Genomic DNA, 14,268 nt, shown 5'->3' on the forward strand with positions numbered 1-14,268 from the left:
ACAAGTTTTAAGGTCGATTACCAGCTCCCAGCAGTGGCCTTAGGAGCCCAAACCGACCTATCGTTATGAAGGAAAGCGCATGAAACAAAAAATATGAAAATACAAGAAACAAAGCTTTCAGAAGCTGTCATTTCTATGTGGACATTGACGCAAATGACGCAAATAGTTGTTTTCCGCTTTTATATTAGGTCTCTTAGGAATATCATTCTTAAACCCTCAAGTTCTATTGGACGTTTCGATCTAAAACTTTCAAAATTTAAGAGATCAAAAAATACATCCAGCGCATTTTTCATTCATTGCTACCAAAAGATGATAAGTAAATGGCAGACACATCCTCCCTCGGTATAAACATATTTAAGAAGGCCTGTTCTCCTTTGCTTTTATCGTCCTTCTTTAGAAAAAAATGACTTCATCAAGGATTTTCTCATTTGCACTTTAATTGTTCTAAGCGTTTAAAATGCCTTACTGGTCGTCGACTAAAAGAAAAAAAGAAAGTACCCATGTACTTTTTCTTTTTGTTACCCTATGGGTATTTTCCAGATAACTTAGCTCAAAAGGTTTAGGCATAAGGTGTTTTATGGAGGAGAAATTCAACTTCCTCTTTTATTAGAGGGGGTAAGTTTCAAAAGAAACTGTGGTGCTGCGTAGGTGGTAGAGTAAAACAGGGTAATTTAGTATTATCAACTGAGTTTATATCGTGAATTAACTATCGTAAAGAGTTTTACAACTGACGTTTAGAGCGTCAGCCTTTCGTCAGAGTGAATAACGAAGTACTAACGCTCGAAACGTCAGCTTTAAACTCTGTACGGTAGCCAATTTACGTTATCAACTCATTTGATAATACTAAATTACCAACTACCTCCCTTACTTTCCGCTGAGCATCATTTAGCTCTGGTTATGAAAATCGTTATGCCGTGCGTGGAAAACCTACGAGTACAACGGAAATGACAAAGTATTCTCGTATTTTGTTTTCCAGCAAGTGTCAAGGGCAGCAAATCGTTAAAAATCAAAAAAGGGCGAATGCTTGTGGAACCGATAACACTTTGAGATATTCTTCAGAGGAATATAGAAGTAGAATTTGAATTTATAACATTCTAGTTTCATTCTCAAATATTTCATAAACTCGGAAGTCAACAAATGTATGAAAAGGTTCAAGGGGAAAATGAAAATAGGCGAGCATATATTCCAGATTCTTTATTTCATCTCGAAATACATAGGGTGCACATCGTAAAATCGCACAAATCATTTTTATGAATTCTCGCTTCCAAGCCAGGTCTTCACCAGGACAAGCATTCTTTTGGTTCATCTTTTAATCGAAGAGAGGAACGTCACTAATGGAGAGAATTTTTTCTGATGTCATAATTACATGTATTCACATCAATGAATCACGTCGTATATTTTAATAAATGAATATAATAAACAGATTTATACAGCGCCAAATCTACTAATTGTCCATGGTGTTCTACATTAAGATTATTGAAAAGCTGAAAGAAAGTGGGAAATGCTGGAACTGAAACTATCCACCTAGCTAGTTATAATATTCTAGTTTTTAAATATGTAAAAATCTCTGCGGGCCTAACTCTACTTTTTATAGGGGCAATTCGCGAAAAAAGCTCAAAATCAGATATTGCATAATTTGGCGATGTTTACATCTAATGTTCTCAACAAAAAATATTTCAGACAAATGAAACGAGCGAGGCTTTGGAAGAATGTCATCTTATGAGTAATATCCCGAAGAGAAATCTCGCCTCTGGTTGTCATCTTTTAAAAAAAAAATTGATCAGACTTCATGGAGGACTACTCGACGTAACTACAAACATATACCTCAAATCGTGTGCATATTGTCCAGATTTCGAGTGCTGCACCTTCTTTCATGGGAATTTGAGCAACCCGAAGTCCTCTGAAGATACACTGATATGCTTGTAAGTCATTTGAAACATGTTGAAGTCGGCTGATCTACACGAAAGTATCCTTACACCGGTCATTTGTCATAAACATGTACGTTATCACGATGGCGTGACGCTGTATTTCTCCATGAAGTTTCCATCGGTTGCCCCAAAGAAGACAGGAAATTGATATTTTTCTTATATATCAGCAGATTACCGCTTTCTGAAGTAAAAACAACCAAAAAAAAAAGTGGAAAACCTTGATTGAACGCTCGTAAACACTGAGAATCTGAGAGTATAAATATTAACTTGTCAGCAGCAGTACTACATGTAAAATCCAGTTGGAAGAATAGCAATTTTAACGACATAGGCATCTCCTCACAAAGAACAGATTCGGGCAGTTATCATTTCCTTGTAACAGGAATTAAGATATTCCAAATCATCTGAAAACAGTCAGAAAACTGTTAGAAAATTTGCATACGATATGACGAGGATTGACTTATCACCGCCGCAGTGCTATCGAGTCAATCAATGTTTCCTTCCATGTCTTGATAAAGAAAAAATCATAACAAAGTTCGAAATAAAAGATTTAATGAAATGATAATGTCATAATTCCACCTTTCAAACAACTTATTATCCACATGCAACTTGTCACTTGAACGAAACTCCCCATTGTTAATATGTAATCCGGATTGCTACATGTCCTTCAGAAAAAGGACAGCGATTTCATCACCATTATTTTCCATACTTTTCTCCCGGATATCTTTTACAAGCTTAAAAAAATATGAATATAACGCAATCTCCCAGTGATTTACACGAGAGGAAGTCAAAGGTCTTTTTAATTTTCCCCTGAGGTGTCCGGCTCACCAGGAAGAAAAAGGAGATCGTTCGGTCCAATATTGTTAGTCTATGGAGATTATCAAGCCAATAACTTGAGAAGAATGTGCCCTTTGGTTCATCAGTGACAGCATTAATTATTTCAAATCTGTATTTCTCGGTCCAAGCGACACCAAAAATAGTTCCTTTGTAATTTTGTAAGCACTTTTTAGAGCATTTTATTGTCAAGGGAAATAAATCTCAAGGCTCAAAGCCAATACAACGTTCGAGCACGTGAAAGACTCCCTGAAAAAAGCTAAATTTTGGACATTGATTGTGATGAAATCCCTGTTCCGTTTTCTGTATTGCAGGGATACTGGGTAGTTCAAAATCTCCACTTAATGATGATTTTCGCGTCGTACAAATTGTCATTGTTGCGACTGGGTTTTACATGTAGTACTGCCGCTGACAAGCTGCGATTTCTGCTCTCAGATTCTCAGTGTTTACGAACGTTCAATTGAGGTTTTCTTCTTTTTTTGGCTGTTTTTTACTTAAAATACGCGGAAATCTGCTGATATATCCAAAAATTTCCATTTCTCGTCTTCTTTGGAGCGATCGATGGAAACTCCATGGAGAAATACAGCGTCATGCCATCGTTACAACGTACATGTTTATAACAAATGACTGGTGTGAGGATAGTTTCGTATAGATAGATCAGCCGACTTCAACATGTTTCAAATGGCATACAAGTATATCAGTGTATCTTCAGAGGACTTCGGATCGCTCAAATTCCCATGAAAGAAGGTGCAGCACTCGGAATCTGGATGATATGCACACGATTTGAGGTATATGTTTGTAGTTACGTCGAGTAGTCCTCCATGAAGTTTGATCAATTTTTTTTAAAAGATAACAACCAGAGGCGAGATTTCTCTTCGGGATATTGCTCATAAGATAACATTCTTCCAAAGCCGTGCATGTTTCATTTTTCTGAAAAATTTGTTGTTGAGAACATTAGATGCAAACATCGCTAATTGCTCCTATAGAAAGTAGAGGCAGGTCCGCAGAGATTTTTACATATTTAAAAACTAGAATATTGTAACCAGCTAGGTGGGTAGTTTCAGTTCCAGAATCGGTGTACTTTTGGAGAAATTCAGATAAACGTTTTCCCTGTTTTACCCGACAACAAAAATGACCGAAACTGTACTGATATGAATAATCTATTGGTGTGTTCACATTCACTCCCAGGGAAAATTGAATGAATCAAAGAGAAGACAAATGATGTCACTATATATGGTACAAGTGCCAATTTGTAATGTTGTATTCAGCTTGAGATAGAGAAATAAACCTCTCATTCTTTTTTCGCGACGTTTTTGTATGAAAATGGGGCCCCAGGCCTCGAACAAGCAGCCGTTGTTACCATGGCAACAAGAGTGCTACAACCTTTAAAAAGGGCATTTTTGTGCATCCCCCCTGAGCGCCTAACTGCATGCAAAATTTGAAGAGGGGTTAAAAATTTTCATTTCCCAAGATGTTTGATTCTTACAGAGACTTGTTCTTAAAACTGTCAATTGAAGAACTAGATGTTATTCCGAGTGGGATAGAATTTCATAGTCCTGGTGCCGCCACTTTGTCCCTTTAGCGGTGCAATAATTAAGTAAGTCACTGACGCAGCAAGGTACTGCTCCATTGATAGCTTTGTAAATCAGTGAAAAAACTTTATAAACTATACAGTGACGGACAGGAACCCAGAGGAGCTCCTTTAGGATAGGGGTCATGTGATTACATTTCTTAGTACGTGTAACAATTCGAGCGGCTGTATTTTAAACGAATTGCAATTTTGAAAGTAGAAGCTGAGATAGACCATATAGCAGTGAGTTGCAGCTATCTAATATCAAATTAATAAAGGCGTGAACAACAATTTTCTTCTCTTTGACCTACCCAAACATACAAACCATACACTGCAACACACGTTTTTTCGTACCCATTATCGCCATAACCCCATTTGAATAAGTCCTCGCTGTACCAGATTTGGAATTCTTGGTTCGTCTCCACCGTCAGGGGGGTAGACAAATTATCACAAAGCAGTTGTGGCGATTCGGTTGTGGCCCAAGGCAGGCTGTGAAACTTGCAGTCCCAATACTCTGATAGGAAATCACTCTTTGGGAGAGGAAGATGACGGTTTTTGTCAGTTATCAACGTTACCATTGGTTGGGAATGAGACGGTTCCCAAGGTATCCCCATTTGGATTAATAGCTTGGGTTCGATGAATGACAGGTCACGTAACAAGATTTGTACGTTAATTTGAATGTAATGATGTTACCCACTTTGGAAGTTCTAAAGAAACCATACCAATCATCTCTTGCTCCAAAGCAACCTGTAGATGGCGTCATCTGTATCCATCTTACTGTTGGGAAAAGAACCAGCACATATGTGATGAATTGATTTTGAACAAAAGAATGTGAGTTGGGTAAAAATAATAAACGGCTAGACAGCCAGCCGCTTAATCAGACAGTTGGATAGGAAGGTAAGAGGGACAAAAGGGGATTCAGACATCTAGAAGAGCAGACGGACGAGTGGCTGACTGAATAGGACTGACAGTTGGATTCATCGATAGATAACTTAAAGGGTGCGGTAGAGTTTTCATAAAAGTATTTCACCAAATGTCAAATTCTTTTTTTACCTAACGTTTCTTTCCTCGCAATTGGTGCCCTTGTATTCAGGCGGGCAAAGGTATCTGTAACCTTTGTGTGTAGACCCTGTCTGACAAGTGCCATTACAGTGTTGGCATGAAGTCTGTTCACAAGTGTTCTAATGTGAAAACGAGGTTTAAAAGCAGATATATGCCGATTGAAGTGGTAAGTGGTAATGATACTTTGAAATGAAAATTGAAATGTCACATGAGATCAAATCAACCGACCAAGCAGCCAGGCAACAAATCAACCATACAAACCAATTGCAAACAAACATTGCGCAACCAGCCAAACAACATGACAACGAAGCATCTTACCATCGAAATATTTACAAGCTAAACAATCCGAGGTTGAGCCAACTTTATACACTAATCTACCAAATGACAAGGAATGTTATTCGCATGGTCATTATAGGATGCCAACCAACCAATGTACTCATCATTGTTGCTTTATATCTGTAGTTTGTCCAAGACTTGAGATCCTGAGGATGTTCATTGTGTGTGGAATTATTCAGTTCACATTTTGTAATCACTGGAGATCCGCTGGTCACTTATTCGTTATAGCTGACGCAGTTGTGGTCCATGTAGCACAGGGGGGTTCGTATCAAGTGGTTTAGGAGCCGTTTGCCAGGGAAAGCAAGATAAGATGTAAATTCCATCTTTGGGAAATTGAATCGGATTCGATTAGCACCATTTATAGTTCACATCTAAACAGGTAAAGAACCAGTTGCGTTTTTAGGGATTAAGCAAAGCCAATGGAGTAGTGAAACGACTTACGAGTTGTATAAGTAACAAAAGATAACAGTTTCGCCTCTCTCTCCTCCACGACCAGTCATAACCATTATAATGTCCTCAAATGATTTTGGTCCTTTAGCTGCTTTATTTTAGCACTAATTAGTCTGTAGAGTTGTAATCGGACAGGGCAATCGGACAGTCGACTATATCGGACAATAAATTTGACACCTGTAATCGGACAATTAAAGCAACTAATCACATTAAGTCCACTCCTCCAAATCCCCCAATCACGGCTTTGATTGTAATAACCGCAGCAAACACCACTTACCCCACAAAACAGTGTCTCTACCGAAGATATTTTCTCAAGTAAATGTACATGAATTTGTTTTCTTCCTTAATTGTACTGGTTATGATCAATCGGTAACGGGACTTTGTGTCATCCAATTCGATCTTCAATCATACTCATGAGTGAGCGAAATTAGACTCCACTCGGTCCTATTACAATCATAGATTCAATTTACTTGCAACACTATAGCAGTATGTATATAGTTTACGATGAAGAAAATTGGAGCACAACACACTGAATCGTGTGTTTCATTAGAAATGAGAATTATTTGAAGTTGAAACCATTTCTGACGCGTCTGGGGAATTTTCGACCCCATATTTTACTTGATATTGAATACAATATTTTTGAATTTGCTTTTACTAATGTGCATCAATGACGACACATATCTCTGTTTCTTTGAAAATCAATTGGGAATTCTTAGCATACCGGTAATTTGATATAATCGGGTGATGGCCCAACAACAAGCAACATTCCAGCGTTGAGCTTTATTATAAGAAGCCAGTCTGGGGTAAACCCCAGGATTTTTTTTTTGTTTTAATTGAGAGGACTTTTTGTATCCTTGACTTGGTGATCTCACCAGTGAGTTCAATTCATGTGGATGAGACATTAAGTCCATGCCTGCTGTTAACTTTAAACTTTTGCTTAATCACTAGTAGAGAGAGAAACGCTCTCAGGTGGATTGGCATAAAGAGAAGAACAAGAAGAGAAGAGTGAAGAAGAGTCTTGTTGCCTCTCGATAGCGGGGAGTTTTGTCACCCACTAGTTTCTCCTGTCCTTGCATTGTAACAAAACTAACCAGGAGTCCGTTTAAATTTTAATCATACAGTTGGAGGACTTGCATTTTTTATGCGTGAGCTGCTATTGGCGGCTTAGAATTTGGGCTGTTTTAACAACACTAAACAGGAAAAAATGTGTTATTATTGACCAAAAATCAAGATGTCGGCCTTTGGCTTATCGTTCATGTGACATCAAAATTTTTCAACAGTTATCTAAGAGTTTTGATGAGTAAGTTTAGGCTGGACGGTCTCAATTCTGGTGAACTATGTTACCTATATATCTATGGAAAAAAAACTGAAAATAACGAACATCAAATCGAATGTGCGTCTAACTTAGTTGAACTGGAATGATTTTATTTCAGCTCGGAGGAAATGAAAGTATAACTCACCTTCTTCACCAGCAACTTCAGTTATCAATAAAGACAACAAGGCGACCAAGAAGTAAAATTTTGAGGAAGAAGCCATGGTAAACATCATTGAGATTTTACCCATTTCACCCAACACACTTTCCTACAAGATTCAACTGTTCAGGTATGATTTAATCAAAATAAGGAATACCATACTCCTACAATTTAAACTACTTTATCAAACAACGTGTTATAGTTCTTGAAGACTAAGTTGAGTCGCTAAGTAGGATCATCGCTGGTGACTTCTGAAAAGATTTTGATGTTTGATTACTTTTTTTGTATGTAGAGAGTTCTAATCATACAATAAGGAGATGTGGATTTTACCCATTTCGCCCAACACTCTTTCCTACAAGATTCACCTGTTAAGGTATGATTAAATCGAATTAAGGAATACTATGCTCCTTCAATTTAAACTACTTTATTAAACAACGTGTAATACTTCTTTCTCAGGAGCCACTCCTATAGACAATACAATGATTGTCCTTTAAAAACTTACTCATGCCCACTACTGACGATAACTTAGCTCTCTACTGACACCAAAGACTCAATATTGCCTCCAAATCTCCACAGATACACAATATGTGAAGTACATCACAGCACTGAGCTATCTTTTGGTAGAGCTTCCTAAATACTCGGTCTTTCCAACAAAAGAAACTAGTGCTCTCAGCTGACTGAGTTCATATGTACACTCATAACGTAATTTAAAACATTCCAGAATTCGAAGCTTACAACACAACTATTGTGGTAGAAATACGTCATAATTGCATAACCTAATAGAACGTTCTAGTTTTCCATGCTATGAGAAAGTTTGAGTATCAATGTCACAGTGACTAAGAATTCTAGAAACTATTCTTCAGATAATAATAATGTAATAAGCAAATTAAAATGCTCAAAGTTGTGCTTAAAACTTACTTAGATTAAGATTATTTGGAAGCTCACTGATCCCAATAGTTGTTGACATTATCTGGGGTGGGGGGGGGGAGAGAATCTGTTCTTATACTCTGATAAACAACAATTGTTCAGTCGACTCTGGTTATGATTTCCGCTGCCGTTATAGAAACGTCAGTCACTATTACTGACAACCTTCAGTCACAACTTCTCAGGAGTACTCTTACTTGGAAGATCAAACTACGCAGTCCTAAGGTACTCTTGTGTTCAAACTTCTCAATTTTTAAAACATCAGAAAAGTGTATCATATGAGATTCTTGAGGTCCCTGTTATACATTAACGTACATGTGCATGCCAATAAATCGATTTGTGAATCCTTTCCTGTGGGGAATGACTTGTTCATAGCATTCAGTCTGTGCCACAGTAGCGCAGAACACAAGAAGGTACCTTTTGTAGTTTGTAAATAAAGTAGAATCCGCAGTCTTTCACTTTAATGTGGTTTGATTTCTTGCAACAAACTACACCTCTGGTATAGCAGACCTTGGAGGAAACTTCACCATCTGCCAATGTGGGGTGACCACCTTCTAGCCAGCCTGAGAAAATTGCACCACATCTCCGCTCCGGTACGCACTGGGTTGGCATTTTTTTTCCTGCATCTCCCACGAAACGGTACCATGTCCCGAATATTATGGATGAGGATTCGTCGTCACATTTTTCTTCACCGTCGGGTGTGTTGTAAGTGTTCTTTCTGTCGGCATCGCTCAGGTTTCTGTAATTATAGCACGGATTGGCTAAAAAGTTGAATTTCGATTAATGCGATGTTTCATATATTTCTTTATAAGAAAGCTTAAGGAAAATAATTATTATATAAACTGCGTTGTTTTCGAATGATTTCCCGCCCTGAGAAAAGCCGTAACAGCACGCATATCATATTACGATAATTACTGCTATTACTGCAGGAGGCGTTCTCATCGCAGAAGTTCATTTGTGAACACTCGTCGATGTCTAATGGGGATCAAGCGCACCACGTCACAACCCAGAGTTGAATGTTACGATGAAAAATGTTTTGGTTAATCAATACATAATGAACACCTTTACAAAATACTGCAAACCTAATCTTAACAGATGTAGAACAAAATGAAATAATCCACCATTCCTAATATGGGGTCAATTATGGGGAAGAACTACATTTTAGGATAAATGTTTGATTACTTCTGGCACCATAATTTGAGTTGAAAGGACGTTTTAGATTACTCTCCTCCTTGAATAGCTGGGATTGAAGAAAACTTATTAAAATCGCCCGAGCAAGTTTGTCCATCTCCAGTGTATCCAGTGTGGCATGTACGTACGTGTGATCCAATGGTGTTAGTACAGTTAACAGTTACAAGCTTTCAATCGCGATTCTTGGAGTATGATGCATTTATAAATCTCTTTATTTTCAACATTGAGTGCGATAGTTGTCGTTAATGAATTGTTGGTCGCTATGTTTTATTTAAGAGAAAGCTGGTCAACGAAAATGTTCAGCATTTTTTCCTCTTGCTTTCGAGTGAAATTAAGGATTTTCATTTTCTTCCATTGGTCAAAAATATAAAGGCGGGGGTTACTGCTTTATCAAAACAAACAAACCAACAAACCAAGAAGGAACGTACAAATTTAACAAACATACAAACAAACACAAGCAAACTAACATTTCTCAAAGTCATAACGAGGCAATTAAAATCTAAAGGCCTTTACCTTTGCAGCTCCGTCCATCTCCGTTAAATCCAAATAAACAGGTGCACATAAAGGATCCATTTCTGTTTTGACAAGTAGCGTTCAGGTGACAATCGTGAGTATTTTTTTGGCATTCATCGATATCTAAAAATTTTGGAAAAGAAAAGAAAAAATTCTACAACGGTATTGGCTACACAAGTGAGATATACATTCGTTTTTTAAACTCGTGTGAGGTGAAAAAGTCTTTAGTTAGTTACCATTGTAACAAACTAATTTTTTATTTAGACTAAACAAAAACTTCCACTGCAGCGGAATCTCTCTCTGGTCACCATTCCAAACTGTGGCCGGATATCAGTCGTCAGAGATCGGCCATGGTAGCATTCCGCTGTAATACGCACTCCAAGGCCAAACGTGATATAAAGATACGGGTGGTTCCAATACTCTAAGAAATATATTGTTCTTATCGGCATATTCTGTGATTAACCTTTTTCGCAATGTTCTCCTTCGAATCCAGGAGGGCACAAGCATCGATATCCCTTGATTGTGAAACCGGACTGACAAGTTGCATTATTTTGACACGGTAGGTTTTCACCGCAGGCGTTCTGAAAAAACAAAAATTTAAATTTAAGTTAAAAAAAAAAAGAAGGATGTCTTAAATGATTGATAGATGAATGAAAGAACGGAAGTTTTGGTACAAATCCGTTGTTTTTCACAATTCATCGAAAAGCGTCAAGTTGCTGAGTTTGAGTTATAGTTTATAGTTTACCTTTGAACCACGATAGTAAAAAACGGCATCAGTCGACAGGTCAATATCATATTCAAGATGAGTTGCGTTATTTAATTCACAAACATAGGCCATTTCTCCAGTCTCTGGCTCTTTTTTGAAGTTAACACTGACGCAGTTGTCGTTCATGTAGCAGAAAAGTTCGCAATGATCCAAGTCTTTAACGTGTTTAGTTTCGATTTTATGGTTTACCAAACGTCTTTCAGCAAAGAAGAAGTAATCTGGAAACGACATTGTACGATTTCGCTCTAAAATAAAACAATAAAAATATACTTAGAAATTTTTTGTTTTCAACCTAAGCAGAAATAAAATCATGATCACACACATTTAGCCTAGACACCGAACTCCTTGGCAAAAATTTGTGATCTCAAGCACATCACGACGGCAAAAGGAACGAGGACGTGTTAAAAAGAAACTCTTAAAAGGGGATGGCCAGAGGGATGAATTTGAAGAGAAAAAAAGATAACATGAAATTATCTAAATGAAGGAATTTTCTTTTGTTTCTGAGATCGTTGGCCGTGAGAAGAGTTCGCTCCCAAGATGTCCAATATTCTGAAGAAAATAAAAAGTTTGTTTTCATTTGTCTTTCTCGATTTCGTTGTCACTGCTAAGGTAGTTTAATTTAGGAAGTTTGCGAATATTGACGTATGATCCATTGTTGTCTAGAATCACGCTGCTGATTGATATTGCGATGGTAGATGATTCAGTAAACGTTAAAAAGACCAACTTTTTCTCTAACATTAGAAAGTTCAAGGTAAAGAAAAAGTCAAACTGACATTCAAAGACGAGGAATGGTCAAATTTATCACTTTTTGATGGTTGAGAGCAAAAAAATGCAATTTTTTTAATTTTCGGTAGATATATGGAAGTAATGTCTCTTAACAAATAGACAACGATGAAAATGTAAATCGTTGATTCCATATGTCAGCATTATTTTTATTTTAAAATGATTCCTCATGTTGGTTAAGGGTGGTGAAGATCTACTTCTCTACAATGTAAAAACTTCAAATTCCCTGCTACCAAACTATGATGAATTGTATTTTACCAGTATCCCTGGTGAATGTTATTGATAGGAGCGCATAAGCATTAGCATAACTAGAAGCCACCGCCGTTGCGAGTTACCTTGTGACTAATTTTTAATTTTCTTTGGAATGGGATACCACAAAAATTTTCCAAAACGAGTCCTTTTATGAGATGCCTATTCTGATAAATTATTGATGGAAGGTGAACACAGGGTTTGGATTTAGGGTGACGAAAAAGCGTTAACTTATATCTCACCGACATGTTAATTATTAGCCGAGTGCGGCGACAGCTTTATACCAGTGAAATCGATTGAATAGACAAATGAAAGAAGATACAACCATAAATGAATCTTAGAATAAATGAATCCCAGTTTGCAACTCACCTTTACCAAACGTTAAATAAGTCATAAATGGAATGTAGGATACAATCATGAACAGCGCAGAAAATTCCATGCTTACTAAAAGACAACGGTCTTTTATTAGGTGTTTTAATTCAACCTGTTTTAATGAAAGATGGCATTTCATGAAGCTAAAGTCAACAAAGTTGGCAGTTGTCATTTCTCGTCTTATAAGGGTATTGAGGTAAATAAAATAACGAATACAATCATAAATTTTGCGACTTAGAACCTCTTTGACGATTTTGTTTCGGTCGATAGAAAGATTCAGGACTCAGGGAACACAATTTGATTTTAGCAGATATATATGATGTCGCAATTTTTACTGCGAGTTACGTTGTAAACACATCCTCTAGAAAGTCAAATAAATGACAGGTGACAATATTCTACCCCCGGCAGGGCAAGCAGACACCTGGCCTGAAGCTCATTTAGATATTCCTTCAACACATTCAAAATTCATAGGATCAATAGACATATTCAGAGTATTTTTCTTTTTTTCCTACAGAAAGATAAAATATCTTTCTTGAATGGTCGTTTTATTAATATATAGCGTCCGGCAACTTCGCTCATGAAATAAACATATCTTCTAATTACGAGTCTATTTTAGTAGAAGTGTAATTGACAGATGATTCCATGTTCCTGTTGGAAGTCCTTGGTTTTGTATAAGACAGTTTAGGATTTATCAAATCTCCCACGTTACTGTGAATTGATCATCAGCTTCAATTGGCTGCATAGACAGAACTTACCGTGGCTCTCCTCGAAACAGGCCGTGTCCTTAAAAAACTGAAAATTCCCTAAATCGACTAGGCAACGAGTGACTACCTTTGCATGTTGTCTCAATAAATACAAGATGGATTAAAAAAAGGGAAAGCTTTGAAAAGCGTTGTGAGAAGTGTCATTTTTGATCTTAATTGGCATCTTTGCTGATTTTTTGCACCATCTTATCAGAATAGCATTTCTCCTTAATCCTTTCCATTCCTTTTGTAATATTGGTCACGAGAATTTGATGCACATTAAGCTTCTGTTTTTCAAAGTTCGTAGCAATGTCCGACACATAAATCGTTATCCTATCACGTTTCGGTATTTCGACGGCATTATCCTCTTTTAAAGCAACCAGGATCTGATCAACAATTCCAGCTGATAAGTTTTTTAATTTTTATCGTTCCTCTCCTCAAAAATATATTGTTTATTGTCATCAACATTGATGTAAACTGCTCACTTTCCTTTCAGGTTTACGTCATGATCTTACTGATGCCCTCTGTTTTGTCAGTGTCGTTAGGCTGATCCTTACAAAAAGCGCTTTGAATTAAGGTACAGGAATGAAGGAGTGATTAAGGTGTGAGAGAAATGCAGGCCAAATGGTTGAACTTCATGGCAAACAGTCGGGGCTCAAACGCTGGTAAGGGTCTTTTTGTTGAGTTCTTGGGACTTACAATTCCTCTCTCAACTCGAGGTTATAATACCTTACGATACCTCTCTCAACGGAAAGTTACAATACCTTACAATACCTCTCTCAACTAGTAGTTACAATACCTTACAATATCTCACTCAACTGGAAGTTACAATACCTTACAATACCTCACTCAACTGGAAGTTACAACAATACCTCTCCCAACTCAGTAGTACAGAGCCTAAGTTTTCTTTTGTCATCGGCTCAAGATGTAACGCATAGTTAATCTTGATATTTACACGCAAATTATCGAATTAAATGGTTATTGAGTATTTAGAGGACGGATTTTCTCCTGCGAAAATTACCGCTTTACAAACCCATTCGGAGGGCATTAAAATCACTATGGTCACTCGTTTTTCAGC

At 37.2% G+C, this 14,268-nt stretch overlaps 1 protein-coding gene across 1 annotated transcript; it reads right to left on the reverse strand.

Annotated features, from left to right (window-relative positions):
* Nucleotides 1–7,803: 7,803 nt before the first annotated feature.
* LOC131771832 (uromodulin-like) lies at nucleotides 7,804–12,539 on the reverse strand. The gene is made up of 5 exons (XM_066166656.1): nucleotides 12,445–12,539; nucleotides 11,023–11,288; nucleotides 10,741–10,858; nucleotides 10,278–10,400; nucleotides 7,804–9,334 (listed from the first exon to the last, which is right to left on the reverse strand). Exons 1-5 carry the CDS (start codon nucleotides 12,512–12,514, stop codon nucleotides 8,952–8,954), a joined length of 960 nt encoding a protein of 319 aa, XP_066022753.1. The 5' UTR covers nucleotides 12,515–12,539; the 3' UTR covers nucleotides 7,804–8,951.
* Between the last annotated feature and the right edge of the window lie 1,729 nt (nucleotides 12,540–14,268).

This window comes from Pocillopora verrucosa, chromosome 5 (genome assembly GCF_036669915.1).
Source record: "Pocillopora verrucosa isolate sample1 chromosome 5, ASM3666991v2, whole genome shotgun sequence".
Lineage (NCBI taxonomy): Eukaryota > Metazoa > Cnidaria > Anthozoa > Scleractinia > Pocilloporidae > Pocillopora > Pocillopora verrucosa.